Source organism: Rhea americana, unplaced genomic scaffold (genome assembly GCF_003343005.1).
Source record: "Rhea americana isolate MKP2758 unplaced genomic scaffold, rheAme1 scaffold_609, whole genome shotgun sequence".
NCBI classification, from domain to species: domain Eukaryota; kingdom Metazoa; phylum Chordata; class Aves; order Rheiformes; family Rheidae; genus Rhea; species Rhea americana.
Window position 1 is genome coordinate 54,828 of NW_028186767.1, and position 22,212 is coordinate 77,039.

At 42.4% G+C, this 22,212-nt stretch overlaps 1 protein-coding gene across 1 annotated transcript in view; it reads left to right on the plus strand.

Annotated features, from left to right (window-relative positions):
- Nucleotides 1-21,948, plus strand: part of ELL (elongation factor for RNA polymerase II) — a 36,959-nt gene extending 15,011 nt beyond the window's left edge. Inside the window, exons 5-12 of the mRNA XM_085320000.1 lie at nucleotides 735-988; nucleotides 4,103-4,227; nucleotides 7,770-7,866; nucleotides 11,317-11,809; nucleotides 14,797-14,863; nucleotides 16,739-16,910; nucleotides 17,866-17,910; nucleotides 18,961-21,948. Coding sequence (XP_085176126.1) covers nucleotides 735-988; nucleotides 4,103-4,227; nucleotides 7,770-7,866; nucleotides 11,317-11,809; nucleotides 14,797-14,863; nucleotides 16,739-16,910; nucleotides 17,866-17,910; nucleotides 18,961-19,065 — 1,358 coding nt within the window. The 3' untranslated portion in view covers nucleotides 19,066-21,948. The remainder of the gene's footprint in view (nucleotides 1-734; nucleotides 989-4,102; nucleotides 4,228-7,769; nucleotides 7,867-11,316; nucleotides 11,810-14,796; nucleotides 14,864-16,738; nucleotides 16,911-17,865; nucleotides 17,911-18,960) is intronic.
- The last annotated feature ends 264 nt before the right edge of the window (nucleotides 21,949-22,212 follow it).

A 22,212-nucleotide genomic window follows, 5' to 3' on the forward strand; every position in this document is an offset into this window, starting at 1 on the left:
AGGAGAATGTGATTTGGGACGGAGTTGAGGAAGCTGACTCCAAGGACTTGATACGAAGTTTTAAGACAGTTACATTCTCAAGTGTATGCAGATATAATTGGAGGATGAAGCGGTTACTCCTACAATGCAGAAGGGGTTATTCTATTAGAATAGTCAGCACTCTAATGAATAGATTAACGCATCGGGGCTAGACCTATTCACGTTCTTGTGTTGGTGGGGGAAGGGAGGTGGACCAGCCCCATAAAGTTCCTATTGTTCCAAAAGCAGAAACATCTGCGGGAGCAGCGTTTTTGCTGAGCTCAGCAGCAGGGAGCTGCTCATTGACTGGTTCTGATCCTTCCACTCCATATTTCAACTCTTCTGCATAATAATGCTGATTTTTCTTCTCATAGGGAGTTAAAAATGGTTAGATTAACARCCATGGGGATGCATGCACTTGTGATGAATGGAAAGCAGGCAAACAGAGAGAGCTTTATGTAAGCTTGTGGCCAATAATGCTCAGGTTTGCAGTGCTTGGTGTTGCTGTTTACTAGTTACAAGCTTGTCGTGAATTCGTGAGATGCATATTTGCTCCAGCAGTGTGTTGGAACAGATGGGGTGTGCTGGTTGTGTTTGTCTTTCACTGTCATCTTCTAGCACTTTAGATCGTCTGTAATGAACTTCATATACATGTTGACCAACCACTGGCCTTTGCAAGGTGACTGCTGCAGTTCACTAATCTCATCTCATTTTAGGCAAAAAGGTTCAGGTGCGTAAACCTGCACCAGGAGCTTCCGATGCTGTTCCCTCCAGGAAGCGCCCAACGCCAGTCAACCTTGCCAGTGCAATAAAGAGAGGCAATAGTGCGATTTCTCAGAGACCCTTCAAAGATAGGGTTGTGCACTTACTGGCACTAAAGCCTTATAAGAAACCTGAACTTATTCTCAGATTGCAGAAGGATGGACTTTCTCAGCAGGACAAGGATTTGCTGGACAACCTTCTGCAACAGGTTTGTATTCAAGGCAACAGTTTAGGTAAAAGGAAATGTCTTCTCGGAATAGTAGTAGTACATTTCTTATCAGTCTGAAAGTAACCTGTGTATATCAAAGCTGCAGCTTATTTTTTCTTTAAAGGCCATGTCAAACAAGTTTACAATCCATAGTACTATTTTTTTAAGAGACAGCTGAAGCTTCTCCATGTGTCACACATCTCATCTTAGTTGCACGTAACTAAGCTGTATGATTCAGTTGACCAGATCAGTCGCCTAAGAGGAACGCTTTTGTTTGTGGGGAGGATACCTAGCGGAGACAGAATCTGAGAGCTGTTTGAATTATTGTAACCTCTAAATCTATTACGTTTATATTAACATGGACCTAAAGAAACGCGCTGTATGTATTGATACACATAATGCTTCCCTGTGAAGGGGAAAAGCGTCCCTCTCTGCTATTTTATCATCTTTGTACTATTCAAACCCATGCCTCTCATGCTTAGAAATGTTACTGGTTAGGTGTGAAAATCATGCAGCTCCTTGCTAAACATTATTTGTATGTCAAGAATGAAAACTGTCTCCTAGTTAAATCAGTATTTTACACTTYGAGTCATGTTGAAGGTGCCATTTCAGGAATTGCAGTAAATACCTTTATTGCTTTCACAGTGCAAAACACATCATGGATGTTTATTTAAATGCTGCAGCTGTCCTCTTTTTATGTCAGAATTCTTTTTTTACTCCTTTCCATAGCTGAAAAGAATGAAGATTTAGTTTGTCCAAGGGCACAGGCCAGATCGCATTGAAAATGGAGTTACTGCTGGCATTACTCACTCTTTGCCTGGATATTAATCCTCTAGCTCTGTTACCTTATTTTTCCAGCAATGCTAGAATTATTCTGAGCACTTCTTATAAATATGTCCAATAGTAGAAATACTGGTTCTGGTAATCATCTGTTTTTGGTGCTGTGACACACCCCCAGCAGCCTTTGGTGYGTTTGGTAGAGTGTACGGTGTGAGCTGGATTGGGGTAGATGCYGATTTGGCTGTAAATATATTGCTTGTAAACTTATCTCCTTTCAGCACTACCAGGGCTCCCATCCACAAGCAGACACAGATAAGCTAAAAATTACAGGCTGTATTAAAGCTACATGTCTAAATATGTCTAGGTGTGGGTTTCATTGTGCTCTTGCATCTCTCGTAGGACTCTGTGTTCCTGCTGGCCTTTTTGCCTCATTTTGCAAGGTTTCTATTTCTGGGAGGCCTGGGGTGGAGCTTGCAGAGTCCCACACCAGCAAAACAAGGAGGTAGCAGCTCTCAGCCTCTGTGCAGAGAAAATCTGAGTTGTTCTGCCTAGGTTATAATGCTTGCCAAGCAGTGTGTCTCCTGCTCAAGAACGGGCAGTATCGCTGCAGCAGGGRGAAGCTACGCAGGCAATAACAGAGGAGATTCTCAGAGTTTTTGAAATAGAACCTGGCTTTGCTTTTGTCTCTTGGGCATGTTTACTGGGATATCTAAATGTAAAACACAGCTCAAATTCTTCTTGTGTTTTGGCTCAGGATTCTGGAAAGCTGACAGAACTGAAAGGAAAAACAAAGTGTTCATCATGTAAACTGATAACTGTGCTTTTTATTTTTTGCTTATCGGGAGTGCTTTGCTGTATTTACTTCTTGAGCTTTTTGCTTTCAAATTCATAGATTTATAATATTAGGTGAAATGCTCCATAAAGCAAAAACAGAAGAATTAACAGCATCTTCAGTTAATTCAGGATTTTTCCACTCCTTCATTTGCTTTTCTGAGGATATCTTCTAGCTGTGTGGATAACAAATTCATAAGCGCAACCATCTCCTGAATGGAATGAGCAATGGAAGAACATAAATCCTTAAACAGATAAGCAGTATCTCCACTGCCTGAATAAAAGTATCTTCCAGTTTCAAATGTAATATAGTGGTCAAACTGAGGGGCTGAAACTCTGAATTTGAGACTCTATTCTTAGCTTTTCTAGTAGTTCAGCATGGTTGTGGGCATATCATTTGGCATTTGTGCCTCTTGTTTCCCTCTTTATAAAATAAATTCAGTGCTTTTGTTTTGTCAAAGCCCTGTGGTTCCCTCTAAATTTCTAGTACTCTGCAATCACCTAATAAGAGTTGACTGAGGCAGCACAATATTTGTGAAGATTTAACTACTAGATACAGCAGAGCTTTTTGTTCTATATTAACACTGTGTTTTTCATGTGTAACCTGCAGCAAGAGGTTAGAATTTCAGTCAAACTGTGGAAATACTGATTAAAGTGGGATAACTCTTAACAAGTTGTTTCCATTCTAATACAATTCTGCTGAATCCAGCAATGTTTCCATGTAGGCACTGTTCCGAGTTTTGTAGGGAAACTACACGATACRATTGGATAAAGTATAGAAAAGCTTCTCATGCATCTGTGCTCAACAAACTGCAACACATGATTTAGGTGCAATGATTTAGTTGTAAAACCCTRGATTATAAGATAGTGAGCACAGGCTTTGTTGTTTTTTCCCTGAAAAGTTCTCCTCCATAAAATCAAGCAGGGGATCGCGTAACTCCATAACACAGTGCATTTGGGGGCTTGCAGATTGTGTTTACAAGGCATTCTCTGCACAGCTTCTCAAGAAAGTAGCTTTCTCTATTTCTCTATAGCTGCTCTATTAGTTAACAACTGTCAGGTGATAATTTCTCATTAACTAAGCTATTGCCACAAGAGTTCCTCCATGGGCTGATAAACTGCACTGTTACAGCTGTTGGGCAGTCTTGCTAAGTGGACTGCCTGTTCCCAGTAGGGTTAATTGCAATGTATTTCCATAAACTCATGTTATACTGTTTCAGGCTGTGTATCCATGCTGAATAATCTCTTTAAATATGACTTGCTTCTCAGTAACTTTGCATATGCTTTGGAAATTAATATTAAACTATATATACTGACAAATAAGATAAAGGGAAAGGCAYAGTTTTACAAATATTTTGGAAACAAATCATTTAGTGTCTACTTGTTCACTGACACCACTAACTACAACTAAGTCTGCTGAAACTTTGCCTACATCTTAGATAGTTTTTGGAAAAATTGTGAAAGTTGCATCCTAACAGGTTTGGCMAATTATTTTTGTTTCAGGTGGCAAATTTGAGTGCCAAGGACAGCACTTTCACGCTGAAAGATTGTGTATACAAAGAAGTGCAGAAGGATTGGCCTGGCTACTCTGAAGGAGATCAGCARTTGCTAAAGAGGATACTTGTTCGGTAATTATTCCGTCTCTGTAGTATCATTTAGAGCTTGAGAAGACTGGGCCAGGTCAGTTGCTATAAATCAGAGTAGCTGAAGTCAGTAGTGCTATGGTAAGTTTTAATTATTTTATTTTATCATGAAGTAAAGTCTGGTTATCATCCAGGCAAGTGTAGAAAGTGACTGAATTTTAGAATATCAAAGAGGATGCAGTCTTCATATGTTCTTAAATTACTAGTTGCAGCAGATTTAATAGATTATACTAAAAGCTACACAAAAATGTGGATGGGAAAAAATGTTACTATTAAAAGCTAGTAGTGGTTTACAATCCTGGAAGAGGAATGGATTAAGGAAAATGTATCCAGTTCCACTCTCCATTGAAACTCTCCTTTCCTTTTTCCATATCTTCTTGTACATGACTTCCTGTGCAGACTGACTTGTTTTTTCAAGGCAGCAAGAGAAAAATGGAGWCATTTTCTGCAGTCGTGTCCCCTAGCTGCCATGTTCCCTAGCTGTTCCCTTGCTCAGCTCCTTCTGCGTTCTGCTCATGTGGATACTCTTGTTCTTTTTGAGCTGTTTGTTTTTGGAGACTTTGCCACTTAATTTCTGTAAATTCTGTTATTTGGATGGGGTTTTTTCCTCCAATATTTTCCCTTTTTTTTCCTGTTGTCTTCTCTACGTTGCAAGTTTTATTAGGTATCAGTCAGATACCCTGAAAGACTGCGACTTGGTTGTAGTAAGGGATGCATGAATGTGGTTGAARAAGCACAGCACAGTTTAGTTCTGTAGAGATAAGTTCCCTGAAACATGGTAGTGGTGGTCCTTCTGCCCATTGCGCTGTCCAGGAGTACTCTTAAATGTGCATGCTGCCTGTTCACATATTCCTTCCTGAAAATAGTTTTTAACAGAGACAGTTCAGATGATATCTTTGTCTCCCTGCTTCTTAAGGACCTTTCCCTCTAGAGAGATTTTCCTTAGGTGAAGCCTCCAGGATTGGAAGCTTTTGGTTGACAGGCAGAAGAGAAAGAGAACATTTCCTGGATTTCTAAAAGAGAATTCTGCTCTGGGTCCTTATAGCCCCCTGTCTGGATTTTCAGTGTGTTTGCATTGACTAGGTTTTGTAATGCAGGTAGTGATGTTACTTGACTTGTTTTTGAGGCTTATTTTATTGTGCTTTTGGTTAAAATAATGGAGCGCGTTCTCTTTGAACAGTTTCCATGATTTGAAAGCCCATTTGGCTTGAAGATGAGCCTTTGTTAAACCAACAAGATTCTACACTTAGTGTTTTGTGGTGCTAAAGAAAAATCAAACTGTTGTAACTAATTTATATAGATAGCCTTGATCTTGAATTATAATTGAACAGCAAAATACGTGTGGYGTGCAATCTTTATGGCTTTCAGAAAAGTTGATTTGTCCCTGTAGAAATCCATGTTTACTGCTTTTTCTAGAATTGTGGCATTCAGTTATGCTGCAGGTCTAAAAATAGACCTTGGAAAGGATGTATTCAACTGTACAAACAAAGACCCGCTCAGCCGGTGCAGGTAATGAGGCTACAAAATGGAAAAAACATGTAGGGTTGAAGACAGTAGAAAAACACTCACAGAAAGGGCACAGGCACCAGACGTCGAACCTTACGTAGTTAACTGTGGTAGTCTGCGTGGTTGCCTAGATCCACACAATTGTTCAACGTCTTCTCTGTTTTCAGGTCCAGTTGCCGCTTGATGGTTCAGTGGTTGCAATAATTAACACATCTTAAAATCTTAAAAAACTATTTTTTTTTACGTTATGTTGAGCAACATTGGCTTGGCCTAACTCATTTTTCCTCCTGTTGCTTTTTTTTCACTACTTTTTCACCATTGTCCTGAAGTGATTTTCCACTGTCACAAGAGCTACTGAGCTGAAAGTAGCTAGCTTTCATTCACTGCAGTTTTTTTCTTTAATCTGTGATTAACATGTGAGGAGATGTGGTAGGACTGCTCAGCAGTTAGGAGATGTGATAGTATAGTTACTTTGCTATGGTGTTTATGGAATATCATGGTTTCCTTTCCTGTCCTCACAGTCATCAAATACTGCTCCTGAGCCAATCCATTGCTACTGAAAATGCTCTAAACAAAATCAAACAAAGCAGCAACTTAAGCCAGAATGGCAGTCAAACTGCAGGCATTTAAATGTTGCTGCAGTATGGCCAAAGGTTCAAGTTAAAATAAAATCTTGCAAAGATACCTCTGAAAAACTTCCCAACATTTGAAGAATAAGCATGAACTTTAAAGCTGATTATAGTCTTTTTTTGGCAGAATGTAGATGTTGGTTACTTGGACTGTTCAGCTGGTGGCAAAATGACTGCAGAGCTAGTTTATTAAAACCTTTAAGCCTGTTTTTTGTTTTTGTTTTTTCTTAACTTGACAGCTGCAGCTTGATGCAACATAGCTTTTCCTGAGTGGTTAATATATGGGCTCTCTGGCTTGGGTTAGAATAGTAGGTCAAAGCTAGTGCTGTGTGCAACTTTGCTCAGAGATCTGAAGTCCCCCCCTTTTGGGGGGGGGGAGCAGAGATCCCCAGCGCAAATGTGAATTAACACACTTATGTGATAAGAATGAATTGCATTGTACTTTTTTTTACCACAGGAGGTTTCTATCGTTTGTCAGATATCACAAATATAGACCAGAGTAGCACTATTTTGCCTGGTGCAACTTAAAGTATTATTTTGAAGCCCTGAGCGCAAGTCGTGGTTGACCAGCAGTACGGTTACAGCTGCTGTTGTAATTGTGCTTTCCTGGTCCCAGGGGGGCTCGCTTCTGAAAGAGGTCTGCTGTTTCTGTAAAATGTCGTTTTACTGGTGCTAACAAGTGGGAGAACTTACTCCTCAACATCTAATCTTCAAGTTTCAAACCTTTTTGAGAGCATGCTCACTATCTGAATTGTTTTTATGAAGTGAATTCTCATCTGATGAGACAGACTCAAGTGACATTAGTTTAAATGGTGTCCTATCAAGCAGTGTTTGGAAGCTGTAGCTAGAATATCTATCACTTATCTATAGCTGTAGCTAGAATATCACAAGTTCATTGGTGGTTCTTACTAATTTGTATATGGATCACTTTTTTCTAAGGTAGATATTCATTTGTTGTAATACTTGTCACCATGTCAAGGGAAAAAAGGTAAAACTGTCAAGGACCTGTCTAAGTTCCTCCCTCAGTAGTTATCCTCCCTTGATCTGATGGCTGGGCCTCCTTCTTCCCTCCCTGCCACAACTCCTGCAGTCTCCGTTCAAGGTGTTACCTCCATTCAGGAGAATTACAGAAATCATGGAGAGGCATGAAAGAAACTAGCATTTTCCCTGTTTTAGTGATAGTTAGTTTTCTGTAGTGTGTTCTTCCTCCTAGGTTTTGCCTGAGATCAGAAACTTTAAGTGACTGGAGAAGCTATTTTCATGGCATCTTCAAAGAGGCAGAGTTTGAGCCCACAAGGAGGCTGTTTGCTCTGGAGCTTTCTTCCTCTGGAGGAGGGCTTGAAATACCATGTCAACTACAGGATTTCAGCAACCCTAAATTCTGTTTTTCAGGAAACTCTGTCAGCCACAGAACAGTAGCAGTTTTCAAGGAGAAGCACCTTCCTTGAGTCCACCAAAAGACAGCGTGAACTCCAGCTCTCCTCCTCAGGTAGGTGGTGGTCTTGATGGAGGTGGGTGCTGGATGTAGATGTAGGCTGAACTTTTCAGCCTGTCTACAGACTGCAGTCACCTGCTATTTGGGGCTTTTACATTGATAGGTGAGGGGTTTTTTGGTTTGTATTCCCCCATGTTACGGTCTAATTCTGGATTTCCTGGGGATCTGTTTCTCCTCTGGATATAGCTCAGTGGCAGACTATGGGGARGATCTCTGACAATGTGCTCTCGGGTTTAGTTTTAAGGGGTAAATTTTAAAAAGCACCTGTAATCCCTTTGGGTGAACGTGAGCTTGTGTTTTACCTGTTACCAATAATTGACTGGAACGAAACAKTAATAAGTAGCTCTCAAACACAGCTGAGTTATTAAAAAACCTTGACCTTTTGCAGTCTAATTGCTGTGACGGATCAGGGGCAGGTTGGTCTGCTCTTTGATCTGTTGAGATGCCAGGGCATGAGGCTGTGAAAAGTACCTTTTCCTGTCACTGGAGATCTTATGTGTCCTCTTACTGGTGACTCAGCCTTCTACCACCTTCCTAAGGTTCAGTCTTTTCAAGTGGCCTCTAATATAATCTCAGACGGTTGAACATCTTTCAGGTGATGAATAAACTCATAGCTAAACATTTTATTTGCAAACATTTGTGTAGATAAGTTGAAATTTTTGAGGGTTTTTTACTTTTTTTTTTTTTTCTTGTCAGTGCAGCCTGTCTTTTTGGTGGCTAGTAGAGTACTTTCTCTTGGAAGCAACCTTTTTCACTCCCGGTACTGGAGAGCTGATGCTGTTGCTCTCTAGTGGCAGTAGCTGTTGTTCCAGGATAATAAACCTTGAAGGAGCTGCATTTGCTAGTGGTTCCATGTGTTAAGCAGAGTCTGTTCTTGTTTTTCTGTCTTAGTATCTTTCTGTTTAGGCATTTCTCGCTAGGATTGCGAAATGCCTTCTTCCCCTCTCCTGTGGGTCGTCCAGACACGTTGAGTATTTATTCTCCTCCTGCCAATGGAATGTGTAATGCTTACTTGTCTGGACAGACACACTGAGGATTAGTGGCAAAGAATATTAGCAGGTAAGGAAATTATGTGCTTTTTGGCAGCAAGAAGGAAGCAATTCTCCATTGAGAACAAGAACTGTACAACTTGTTTGCCAGGTAGCTAATTCCAAATCTTTTTCAGCTCTGCAGTTGGTATGTTGCTGGTGAATAAGAATGATCCCCCCTTCCTCTGAAAGGCTTGGAAAGGCACTGTGCTGTCAGAAGGTGAAAAACCATCTCACTTCTGGCTTTTCATATTTTGAAAGATGTGTCTGTAGGGATATCTTTGGTCTCTGTGATTACATGTTAGCTGATCAAAAGCTTGGGCTGTTGATCCATTTGGATCTAGAAAAGGCTAGTGAAAGAGCAGCAACTGAACAAGGAGTATGGAAGTTGCCAGCAGTGCTTCTGATATGGCTGCTGTTAGACAGCAAACCACAGACAGCTGCTTATTGTAAGGGGTCGTTTGTTGATGCTACATAAAATATAGCTGTAGCTTCTATTTAGAGAAGGGATGCTATTCTAGTGGTTGCARTCCCGGGAGAGGACTGGGATTTGATAGCCTTGAATGCAAAATATTTTGAAAAAAATCAGTTGTGCAATGGAGGCAAGAAAGTGGTCGGTCCAGTAATTTTAAGGAAGCCTGTGACAGAGCAGGTATTGCATACATACAGCATTTCATAAACAAGAAGGTAAAGTTGGCAGTGATGGTATCTGTTGKCCTGAAGGTTAAGGTGAGTGAAAGATAGCAGTTCTTAGATTTATCCCCTGTTTAGAGATCTGTAGTCAAAGTGAATGGCCCCTTCTTTTGGRGAGCTGGACCGTTGCTTGTGCTGTGCGTCCGGAGAGGAGGAGCTGTGGGTCTGTGGTCAGTGATGTTGAAAAGCCAGCTCRACATGCTGTTGTCCCTTAAGCTCTGCGGCAGGATGAGCAGTTCCTCTCAGCAATTAGCTTGGTAGGTAGAAAGTAGAATTCTTGTTCCTGAGTGTTGTCCTTGTGACCCTTGGAGCTGGCAAACAGAAGTAATGCTAGGCRAAGGAGGAGTGAACTGGTGACTCTGTTGCAAAGCAGCCGTGTGTCCAACTGCACTTTTAGGACAGAACAAAAGTTCCATTTGCAAGCRCATTGCAGTCCTGCTTGAGACAGTAAAGAAAATAATAAAACATCCAAAGGAAATAACCAGAACTATCACTTGTCTTCTGCTGGACACTAAATAATCTTTCTTCAGATTTTCTGCAGCCCTTTGCTGCCAGGCAGGTACACACCGCTGCACTCATGGCTGTCCAAGGTAATTTCGGCTGCCTTAAACTGGATTGAGCCCGACGACCGTAGCTTCTGGCTCTAAATTAAGCTTTTATTTGCTGACTGAAGGCTAGGTTCTTTCACAGTATAACTTCCCCTGAGCTAACCTTAGCCTGTAGACAACCACCTACTTGAAGAAATGGGCATGCAGAGCTTTCTTCTCCTAGTCCTACCCATGGCTGTCCAGGTAGGACTGATCAGACAAATGGAAACTTCTACTTTCTCTRAGTTTTTTCCACTTAATTAAAGAGGGAATGTTAAAGTCCTGCTGGTCCATGAGAAATGGTGTTGAAAACTGCTGCTAATGCCCTTTTATGCCTTATATTCTGAGTATTTACACACTTGACAGTTTCTCACCTCTTCCAGGAAATGTCCTTCTTGAAGAGGAAGGAGTAGTATTGCAGGGATGAAGTTGTTGACCACAAAGTTGGTAAAAAAAAAAAAAAAAAGTTGGGAATAAAATGCAGAACTTGTGAATCCCCCTGTGCTCCAGAGGCCTGGGCACATCTTTCCTCTAGACCTTGTACAGACTTTTGCACTTTCAGGTGTATTTATCGTAAATGTCATGCCACAAGCAGGAGAGATGCTGGATGTTTTTATGGTGATTTCCATTCTGTTCTCTGAGTGGCTGGAAGCAAGAGTAAGGAGGAGGACAAGGTTTTGCTTTTAAAGGGCTAAATTTGAAGCAAGCTTCAAAGAGAACRGGGTGGGTTGTATGGCCTGCATATGAATAGTGCAGAAGACAAAAAACTGCTTATCTGACCTAAGCGTTTCTCTAAGCAGTCACAACACAGCTCTTCCACTGTCTGGTAGGCTCCACAGTGGCTGTCGGGATTTTCGGGAAGTGGCTTGGGATGGATTGTCTTCTGTGGGATCCCAGCGCTGGCAGTCCCACCGCCTGTGTCCCGACGAGTGGCTGGGGCAGTTCACATCAGCCTTTGACCAGGGATTTGCTGGCAGCTTTTTATTTTTGGCAGRGCTCTTTTTATGGTGATGCTCTCTTGTTCGCTGGTGTTGCACCACCATCTAGTGGTAACAGCATTGAGAGCAAATGCCTTGTCCAGTATTCTTGTCAGACTTGTCAGGTGTGTGGATTTTTTTTTCCCTCTCCCTCCCCAGAAACGATCCCAGCCTCTGGAGTTTATTGATCCGCTAGCCAACAAAAAGCCTAGGATCTCGCATTTGGCCCATAGAACTCAGCCCACTTTCAATGGGAAACTGAACTCCTCAAATGGGAAGGACGCTGCTGCCCCGACTGCGCAGCCGGCGCTCGCGGAGTCCGTGAGCTCCAGCTCCAGCCTCCCAGTCTTGGAGCTTCCGAGGCCTCACGACCCCCTTTCGGATGTCAGCAACGACCTAACTCACAACGGCAGAGACTGTGAGAACCCGGACTCGGCTGACAGACTGACTCATCCTTTGTCAACAGACTGTCCCCAAACGAGCAAACACAATTGCAGCTCGTATGTAAAAACCAAGAAAAAATCCAAAAAGCACAAAGACAAAGAAAAAGAGAGAAAGGAGAAGAAAAGTGAAGAGAAATGTAAAGAGGAGAAGCAGGACTGTGAAGTAATAAAAAATGCTGACTTAATTAGTGTTCCCCAGGATGTCACAGGTATGTAAGCTCTTACACATCTTCCTGTACAGCTTGTGCTAAGATGATAGTAGTATCMACTGCGTATTACTTCTACTTAAAATCCTTTGGAGGAAAGCGGTTGCATATGTTGTTCCGCTGGCAGAGACTGCAAGGTTAATGAAATAATATCGCTGTCCCTACCTACAAATCAGCAAATGGTCCTTCTCTAAAAAGAGGATATCAGGTTTTCCCTATTCAACCTTTTATGCTGTTTGGAACTACCTCAGATCATGTCATATTTCTCCTTTTTAAATTAAAAACCTTATTAATATATGAGGATGAACGGCAGACATCAAGATCCGCTGGAAAAAGACGGAGCTTTTTGATTGCCGATTGCTCTTATGCTTGTGTTCGGTATTGTGATGGCTGTCGTATTGATTTTTAACTTGGTAATGAAAATTCAGTCACAAAAGCTTTTAATATTGGATACAAAAGAAGTGATAGACAAGTCTTGTGATAAAATGCTGTTAGAACAGACTACAATCTGCTCTCTTAGGCTGAAAGAACTTCCCTGTTGTATCCCACTATGAGTTTGAATTTCTTTTTTCAAGGATTAACAAAATGTTTTCCATTGAGACAGTGTATTTCAAAGTCAGTTCTGTGTACTCTTAGAAACTAGAGGAGAGAATGTATGTTGGCTAATCCGATCTGTTCCCGTGCCAGTGCCTGCTGCTTTCCTGTTTTCTGCTGTTGCATTAGACCTTCTTAAAATTCTCTGAAGCAGTGGGACTTCCTCTGCTGGCTCTAGGAGTATTGCAGTCTTGCTATATTGCATCCATTTTGTTTTCCTTTGCCCCATTATTCCTTTTTTTACACTAAATTGCTTTTCATGCTGGTGTGTGAAAATTATCCAGATTTGGCTCCAAAAGAACAGTAACTTGCAACTGAAACTAACCTGTCAAATCCTTGTAAAAGGAGAGATTCAGACCGCAGTGGGGTYAGGAGTGGTGTTAGCTCTTGTCTTCCTCACAGTTTCCATAGCATCTGCAGTGTATTTTGCTCACTCACCGGTCACTTTTAGCTATGATTTATAGTTCTGTTCATTATAAACAGGGAATTTTGTGCTACTGCAGACCAACATTCTGAACTATCATACACTTTTTCTGCTTCAGTCTTGCTTTTGTATCAATCCTAGTTTTTTCTGTGGGTGTGTGTTACTCTTCCCTCTCTATCTTGTGTCCTGATCTGTAGCAGATACAGATAGTTATAGATTATATATGCTTTGTCAGCACCTCTTGTTAAATAGCAAAATATTCTGACTGCTTTTCTCGTTAAGTTGCTGGCCCTTTATCACCTTTTCTGCTGGTTTTAAAACCAGCAGTTTAATAACTGGCTTGTTAATCAGCAGGAGTTGGGTTGTGCTCCCGCTGCAGTGCTGGTGTGTGCAAGGTGATGGATCCTAGACTTGGAAGGAGCCGTAAACAGGCTGTGGTCAGTGCTGCTCAGACTCAGTACGGCCGATTCGCAGCTGAATTGAATCCTCTCCTCCCGCTCGCCCCTCTGTGCCTTCTTGCCTGCGGACAGCATTGGCCTAATTCTGGTCCTTTCTCATCTGCAACAAATGGGCAAGGGGCTGCCCCGAGGCAGTTTCTCCTGGGAGGTCTGTTTAAGAGGCGATGAAGGGACCTTTGGGGTCTTTGTGGCAGACAGTAGGTGGCACTCATAGGCAAAACAAACCTCCTTTTCTTCCTTCCCTTCCTCTCTCCCAGAGGATCTTCCTTAGCCATGTTCTGCATCTTTCATGGTGGCAGTCAGGTAAGGAAAAAGGAGAAATTGCCTCCAAACATCTGCAGCAGGAATTAAGACTGCTGTGTTTGTAATGACGCTGTGTTTTTCTAGCATTCTTCCCCTCTGCTCAGGAAAGCTGTTCTGCATGAATTCAGAGAAAAATAGTGTTTTTTTTTTTAAGGTATAGTGAGTTTATTGCTTTATGTGACTATTATTACTTGGGCATTTTGTGTTCCCTGCAGTTTTTCTGGGATAATAATTAAAGTGGTGCAGGTGAATGTGGGAAAGGGTGAGGCGTGGGGTTCACATGAACGTTTCCTGTGAATATCTGGGGAAATTGTGTAATCACCATATTACCCGCTGCAAGTAACAGACTTGGATATAAGAAAATGAGACATCATATATTTTTGCAAAACAATGAGTTAAATTCTTCAAAGCTTTCTCCAATTGCTTCTGATTTTTGCTGCCTTTTCATGAAGGCAAGTGACTTTCTGATTAGGGCTTTCAGTTAAATACACAGTTCATGAATAGTGTCCCTTTTCAAATCTGTATCCAACTGCTTTTCTTCTTCCAAGTTAGTAATTTAATATATGATTTAGGTTGAGGATGGAGTCTGTTTTGGGCTCATATTCAGAATCCCATTCCTTCTGAGGTCTTCATTCCTTTCACTTGAAATCCTAAATATTTTTAGTTGAACCTCCCTTGAGTTATGTTCCCTTGACTTCACAGAACAGAGTACTTGGATTTGCCTTCAGGGCCGTAGGGCTATGCAAGCAAAAGCAGTATGCCTTATAGATCTCTCTSTCTCCTATAGGAGTCTGTAACGTGAATAGTAAGAATCCATGTGGTGTAGAATGGGGTGAGGGGAGATGCACCTTGCTCAGCTTTCTGTTCTGCTCATCTGGACCCATAAATTTGTTTTGTGGATTAGCAGTGTTGATACCAGTGTTCTCCTTCCCTGCAGGCACTATTCATAAGCCAATTAAATTAGGCTGTTTTGCTGCTCAGTGCATTGGCTAATGTTGATATTGTTTTGTTGACAGACAAATATTAGCTAAGCCTTGAAGTTTCAACCACCTCGTAATACTGTATCTTCTATCTTTCGTTAATTTAAAGCCAAACATAAATTCTTTAGAATACAGTGAACTGTATTTTGGAGATGGGTTTATGAACTTGCAGTTTAACTGCCTATAGCCCTAAATGTTAGGAATGTTTCTAAACAAGTTCTTATTTTTCAGGTTTAAATGGAACATGCAATAACTCTAGTGTACCAACGTCGACTTCAGAAATGCCAGATTATTTATTGTAAGTTGCTTCGATATTGCTGATATTTATCAGTTGCTTCATCACTTTGGGATCAGGTTCCAAGCTATTGAGCACTCTGTGTTGGTGATTCCATTGTACTTAACTGTTACTTGAAAAAACCTTTGTAAGATGCATTTAAAAAAACAAAAAATGTAAATCTAATCTTGCAAGTATTTCCTGCAATTAAACTTAGGATCAGATCTGTTCTTTTCCTTCTTATAGAGTTCAAGGTAGCCTTCCTATAAGGAAATTATCAAAGTACTTTAAGAAACTGCATGTTTGAGGAGGGTTTGAAAGTATTAAACGTCTCCATGGTGCGGATAGAGACTTTGAGAGGAAATGATCTGCTTTAATGTTATGGAAGACAGGGCAAAATAATTTTGAAACATTAGATAATCCTTCCCCTGTTCAAAGCCAAAATCAGCTCAACATAAACCACTGGAATATTCTTCTTGGGGAGGTTATAACCCTTGAGTTAAGATGTGAATTTTTTCACCTTTGACTTTTTAATCAGATCCCCTTGAGGTTAATTAAATAATACTTGTCTCTTGTAGCACAGAAATCCATGTGCTTTTCATATGTGTAAAGCCAAACCTATTATAAACAAAACTCAATGATAGTGAGGAAATGTAGCTCTAGGCAATATTCCATGTCTAGGTCTCAGCCTGGCTTTTTAATGCTACCAGATCTGGTCTGGTTGTGCTGTGATCCTTCAGAGGAAAGAGGAGGTACCCACACTTCGCTCTGTAGGAACGGTCAGTGCTAGAGGATACGTAGGGTTTTTCTGTGGTTACGAAACTGTGGTTTCCTGGTCTGTATGAACCATTCAAATGACTGCTTTGAGTTGGCATTTCTATTACCATTCAGAAGAAATATGATGGCTGGTATTTCTGCATGCACCAGTTATGCTGATCTGATCTCTCCTACAGAGATCCTTGGTCAGTCACTACTTCGTAGTGGTGAGGACAGCTACCTTATACTAGTTGATCCTGTGCAGATGCTTTTTTTTATACTGGCCCCTAACAAGGAATCACAAGTCTTGAAGACCAGAGCCCATTTAAGTTAAAGCAGTGGAAGTGTTTCTCTAATTAACTTGATACCTAAGTTAGACTATATGTGTTCTTGCACCTAGCAGTCACTATTGTGGACAGAGTAAGGTGGTAAATTAGAGGGGTCCCCTATGAAAAGCTGAGTTTTGCCATCAGAGAGGATGGCTGCTGGGCTTTCTGTAAAATGTCAGRTATAATAGCTTTTTGTTGAGCTAAATAACTTTCAAAAGGCCTCAAAGGTACATCTGTTAAACATGAGCTCTTTATGTTATGTTCTGTTCATACCGGGTATCTTCAGAAGGTAGTAGAGAGATATTCAGTCTGTTCAGTATGGTTTCTTATCCTGCACTTGCCACGTAATCATCCTGTGAGCATTTTGCAGTGATAGCTGAACATCTTTGTGTTCCTTTCCTTTAAACACTCTTCAAACTGGAAGCATCATATTCCTGCTGTTCCAAGGTCTGGCACAGATGCAGAACTCCATGTTCTGTGGGACAGCAGAAATTAGAAAAGCTGTAGCAGTGCTATCTGAACGTCCTCCTACACCCTCATCTGTTCAGATGCTTTGCTGTACCTGCATATTCCATCCTGTCTTGCGTAGATGGGAAATTTTGGAAGCAAACATTGTCTTGTTTTGCATAGAGGTCAAGGCAATAATCCTGACACTTATCTCCCTGTTACTATAATGAAATCATAAGGGACTGTGTTTGCTTTTAAAAGCAGTCACCTGATAGACTTGTCCTCCTGTTTTTGGCATTTCAGTAATCTTACTGTCTGGAGAGAAGAGTTAATTCTAAACTGATTAACTGAATTATTTTCCCTCTAGAAAATATGCAGCCATTTCCTCTTTGGAGCAGCGTCAGAGTTACAAAAATGACTTCAACGCAGAATACAATGAGTACAGAGACTTGCACGCTCGGATAGAGAGGATAACTGGACGCTTTACGCAGTTAGACTCCCAGCTGAAACAACTTTTGCAGGGCTCTGAAGAATATAAGGTATAAGCAGACATATATCTTTCAAAAATCTGGTTCTGCAAGTGGCAGCACTACAGTTTATTGCTGTTGTAGTGGCTCTTTCTACTGGGTTGTTTGGGATGGGTTGATGGAGGCCCTGTATTTGGGGTATAAAACGTACTGCCCAGGGCCCTGAACTGGTGGATGTGGAACATGCATACAGCTGACAGCTTTGCAGACTGTTCTTAAAACAGCTCTGTGTTCTTTCATTTTCAAGTTGGAGCACGCATCATGGTACTTGTTGACAAGGAAAGGCCTCAGTGAGGCAATTGGTGTCTTTAGCCAAAAGCTGCTGGAAGCTATTAGTGTATCCCAGCCAGAAAACTCATATTCGCACATATGGTAGCGTATCAGGGCTGGAAAGGGAGTTAGTACAGGGTCATCTGTTTCTCTTGAATCTTTGATCTTAATAATGTAGCATTATTCAACTTGTCAGACTGATTTTAAAAGAGCTTTAACTATTCATTATCCTGAGAAAATAAGTCTCTCAGAGTATAATAAACAGCTCTTTACAGAGCACCTATTGTACTAAGCACTACTTCCTTCCTTGAATATCCTTCTCTTTTTCAGAAATCTTGTGATTCCTCACTGAATTGTTTCTATAGTCCAAGAAAAATGAGTCTGAGCTGTRGAGATGTCAATTTATCATGTCAGTCCCAGTAGCTGTTACACTGGGACAAGTAGTTCTCATGTCTGGGGAATCACACCGGGGGCCTGCTCCTTCCAGTGCTTGTTGTGTTAGCGCTAGTCTAGTCGAGGAGGCAGCAAGGCTAGGTGTAGCAGTCAAATCTCACGTGGCCGGTGGTGGAGGGAGTCGGATTTGGTCTGTGTCTGGAGAAAATGTGGAAATGAAGCCATCAGTAAATGCTTAGCTACTACAGTAGGTGCGGGACTACTGGCTGTTCCGAAAATAACCAGTTATCTTTTTCYCTTTTAGACAATCCATGATCAAATTTTACAGGAATATCGGAAAATTAAAAAGGTAGGTAAAAATATTTGTCTGAATAAGGCTTTGGGGAGGTGTCCATAGTGACAGAAGAAATGGGTAATTTGCCAAGTGGAAAAAAAATAGGTCTCTGAAGCTTATTAGCAGATTTTAGTGTATTCAGCTAGAGCTTATCTGAAAAGGGGGGTCCTCCGTTGTTGGAGAAGGGTTTGTTGGCAGTTGAGACTGCTCTGCTAATCTCTAACATATTCGTCTGTGTTCATGGCACATTAGCAAAAGAATGGATATGTTAAATTAGTTTGTTTGTCAAGTGAGAGAGCAGTTTGCATTTCAGATGTGCAGGCTGAGTGATAACAAGGTCCTGCAAGTCTGGGGGTGTATTTGGTATGATGTGAGCTCAGGCTCTAATACAGATCGCTTGGGTACATAGTCCCCTTTGGGTCTTGGTGTATTTTGTGTGCGTGTGTGGCACCCAGAATATTTGTCTTTTTACGCATCTGTAAAGCAAAAGCTGTTGACTAGAGGGATTTATGGTTGAACTGGATGAGGTAGAAATGCTGAGACARGCAGGGCATCCGTATACCGAGGGGGGTTGGCTTTTTTCCTTTTCTTTTCTTCTTTTTTTTTAATGATCTATGAATGGGGCCCTGAGCCCTGTTGTGTCTGACGGATTTCAGAGTTTTTTGAAGAGTTTCCCATGTGTTGCAAGTTCATCTTTGTTTTAAAGCTCTCAGACTTGCACAACTCAGTGCTAATGTGAGGGCCAAAGGGCAGGGTGATGCTTGCTGGAAGCTGATGCATGTGGCGGAGCCGTTCGGAGTCCTCCCGAGCCTCCCTCGAGGTGCACTTGTTCCCCTGTGATTAGGTTCCTGGAGCTGGGTATTGATGAAGAGGGATTTTGTTCTTTTGCTTGTTTGAACAGTTCTGTTTTAAACAAAGGGGTAACTATCACTTGAACTAGGAAAGCTTCWTTCCCTGGTCAAGTATCTATATTTTAAGGTCAGATAACCTCATCTGGGTTCACCTTAGGTATTACTGAGTTCTAAGAATTGCATTCTGTCACTGCATTTTCATTTTTCTTTACAGACTAACCCCAATTACAGCCAAGAGAAGAACCGCTGTGAATACCTCCACAACAAACTGGCTCATATTAAAAAACTGATAGCAGAGTATGACCAACAGCAGTTTTAGCTGGCACTAATCTGGACTGGGTAGGGCAAAAAGTCATCTGGACATTACGTTCCCTTTTATACAGCTAGATTCCTTTCAGAGACGAGCATTAATTCCTCGTGGTTGGAAGAACTTGGAGATTACTTATGATGCCGAATCGGTCGTGTCAGCGTCTAAGCCAGGTAGCAGCTCAGCGCCTGGCATGATCCTCTCAAGTTTTAGCCTCTCTGAATGTCGGAATGTAACAAATGAAAATCTGCTTATTTGAAGCCAGCGTTTGACACTTAAGGGAAAACTTACCTAAAGTGAATGAAGCTCCCAAAGGTTAAGAATCAGTAGTTTTCATGGATTAAAGTTTGGCATGAAGTGTAATTACCCCTGGCCCAGGTCCACTGGGTTGCAAATTGTCCTTCAAATGGTGAGGAACTGGAATGCTGCTAGGTTACCTCCTTCTCTGGCACCTGCGACTGTTCATATGCAAGCTGTCTGCTCTACATGGCACCGCGTTAAATACACCAAGTACCCAGAGCTCTCGTTGTTTGTTCCTGCTTTTGTCATCTCCAGTTTGTGCTCTCTTGAGGTGGTTGTGTCAGTAGGAGGGGAACAGCCCGGGAATCTGTGCTGGGCGCTTTGCGCAGTGCAGATGTGGATCCTTCACGTAAGAATTTTTTTATCCAGTTTGTGCGTTTGGAACCAGCGGGCGTAAACGCTGCAATGGCCTCTTCAGCATGCGCAGTCCAGTCTACTTGCATTATCCTTCATGTACCAATGCTGGGAAGACTGAGACCTGTCTGTCTTTGACTTTTATAATTTTATACCAAGGCAGCCAATTTTATTAATTGCTAATGAGACTATGGTCTATTTTTGTATAAAAAAAAAAAAGCATCTTTTTCTAAAACTGTGCCTCCCTTTTCCTTTTAGGCCAAGTGTTTCAGAACCTTTCCTGTCTTATAATTGCAGTATTACTAAAGCTAGTTGGATAGTTACCCAGAGAAGTTATTTTGTTATCTGTAATGACCCGTAAGAGAGGCTGGGGTGGGGTGGGGATGTGATGCTTACTTGTTCTGTTTTCTGTGCATTTCCAAAGAAGCAGCAGCAGAAAATCATATTTTCAGAACAGACACCTGAGCCTGAGAGAAGTAAGGTAGCGTTTTCCATGCGGGTCACTTCCACTGATGTGCTTTATGTAGCCGGCTTCTTGGTGCAGTCTTTCTTCTTGACTTCTGGACTCGAAGGGAACACTTTCAGAGTATGGCCAGGGTGTGAGGAACACGCCAAAAAGCACAAACGTGTCCTTTAATTCTGTTATTTCTTTCTCTCCACCCCCTCCCAACCCTGTTAGTCCTGCCGGCCTGTGTGGTTTTTACTTCTTCACACTCCCACTTATCTCCAAAGATTACTTTCCTGTGGTGTCTCCTTCCCTTGGAGGCTGCACTGAAGAATCTTTCCCCCATTGAAGGAGCGGAATGGCAGAGTTAAGGAGGGAAACAGTTCTTTTACAAGGAATACTTTATTTTTTCCACCACCAAAAAAGGGGGTCCATCTGCTGTAAACAAAAAAAAAAAAAAATCCATTCTGGCTAGATTGATGCTGCGTCGTCCCAACGGAGCCCCCGCTCGCGCGCTGTCCTGCCGGAGGAGTTTCTCTCTTCCCGCCGCGCTGCCCGCAGATGACCGGAGCTCGCCGGGATTTTTGCCGTTCTGTTCTTCACGTGCAAGACTACTGCCGAAGGGAGCCGCCGGCGCTCGCGGCCGRGCCGCGCCGGCCGGGCAGCGCTCCGAAGGCGTTCGGGAAGCCGCGGGGCGAGGAGGAGGAGCGCGGCGAGCCCCGCCGCGGACGGGAGGTGCCCACGAGCCCCCCGGGCCCRCGGGGACGCCTCCGTCTCGCCCCGTCCTCTCCGACGCCGGAGACGGGAGGTCGGGGAGCTGCTTGGCTTGTGGAGGTGCCTGTTGGTGCGCCTCCGCGGCGCTTCCCCGCGCGCGGGGAGGCTGAGAACCGCGGGCGAGCCCAAGGTGGGAGCTCCTGCTCGGTGGGGCGGCGCGCCGGGGAGCGCGCGAGGTTTCCCCGTAGCTTCCCTTCGAGCTCCAGCCGCGCTTAGCCCGACTCGGTTCCAGCGAACTCTCTCGAGCTGCGAATTTGTCCRTCGAGGAATCCGCCGCTCGCGGGCCCGGCCGCGGCCGAGGCGGCTCGCGGGGGGCTGTGAGCCGGCGGCGGGAGAGGCAGCAGCCAGGCTGAGTCGATTCTTCCGTGGAAACGCTCCTCGTTCTGATCCTTCATGTTTTGAATGGGGGGTTTGCCTTTTTTTTTCTTTTTTTTTGGGGGGGGGGGGGGGGGAATAGAGATGGATCTCAATCTTTATACATCTGCTATAAGATATTTTTGCAAACAGAGTTGTATACAAAGATGTATTGTGTACATTTACATGTATATTCTGGAACTTCTAATTTGAATATAAAACTGAAAATATTTAATGAATATCCAAACTGTGAGACCCAATTAGCATTCAACAACTTCCTGCTTCACTTTTCTTTTGGACTGTGTTAAAGAATTGTAGTCAAATCTGCCTTTTTTTTTTTTTTTTTTTTTTTCCTTTTAGAGATTATGAAACTAGGCAAATTTTGTGCTTTTTGGGTTAATAGAAACCAGTTCTAGGTGATTAAGTATGATCTTAACTTATTGATACTGTGTTTTACTTTGTAATATTGTACTGTGGATAAAACTATATTGAGCCATGGAGTTGGAGTTTACAAAAGAGCTTTTCACTYTGCCAAAATGTTACGATTTAAAGGCAGCATAGTCTTCAGCTTTCCTAATCTTTTCTTAAGAGCTAGTGTCTTTTTTGTACACTAAAAAGCTGAATGCTGATTTTGCAACATATAATAAATTCACTGTATTGGAAAACAAGCGAACAGTAAGGCCGTATATTTCTTTTCAGCGTTTCTTACAGCAAGAAAASGCGAAAGGGAAAGGTGATAAGCGGCTGACGTGGATTTTGAAAGCAGTCAGCTCGGAGGAGCCGAGTTCCTTGAGCTCGGGTGTCGGAGCTGTAGGTAAGAAGCGTGGCAGGGGAGGAGGCGCTCGGCCGGGCAGGGCGGCGAGAGCGGCTCCGACGCGAGGCTTCGCCGCCTCCCGGGTCTGCCTCGCTGCCGGCTCGCGCGATCCCCGTCC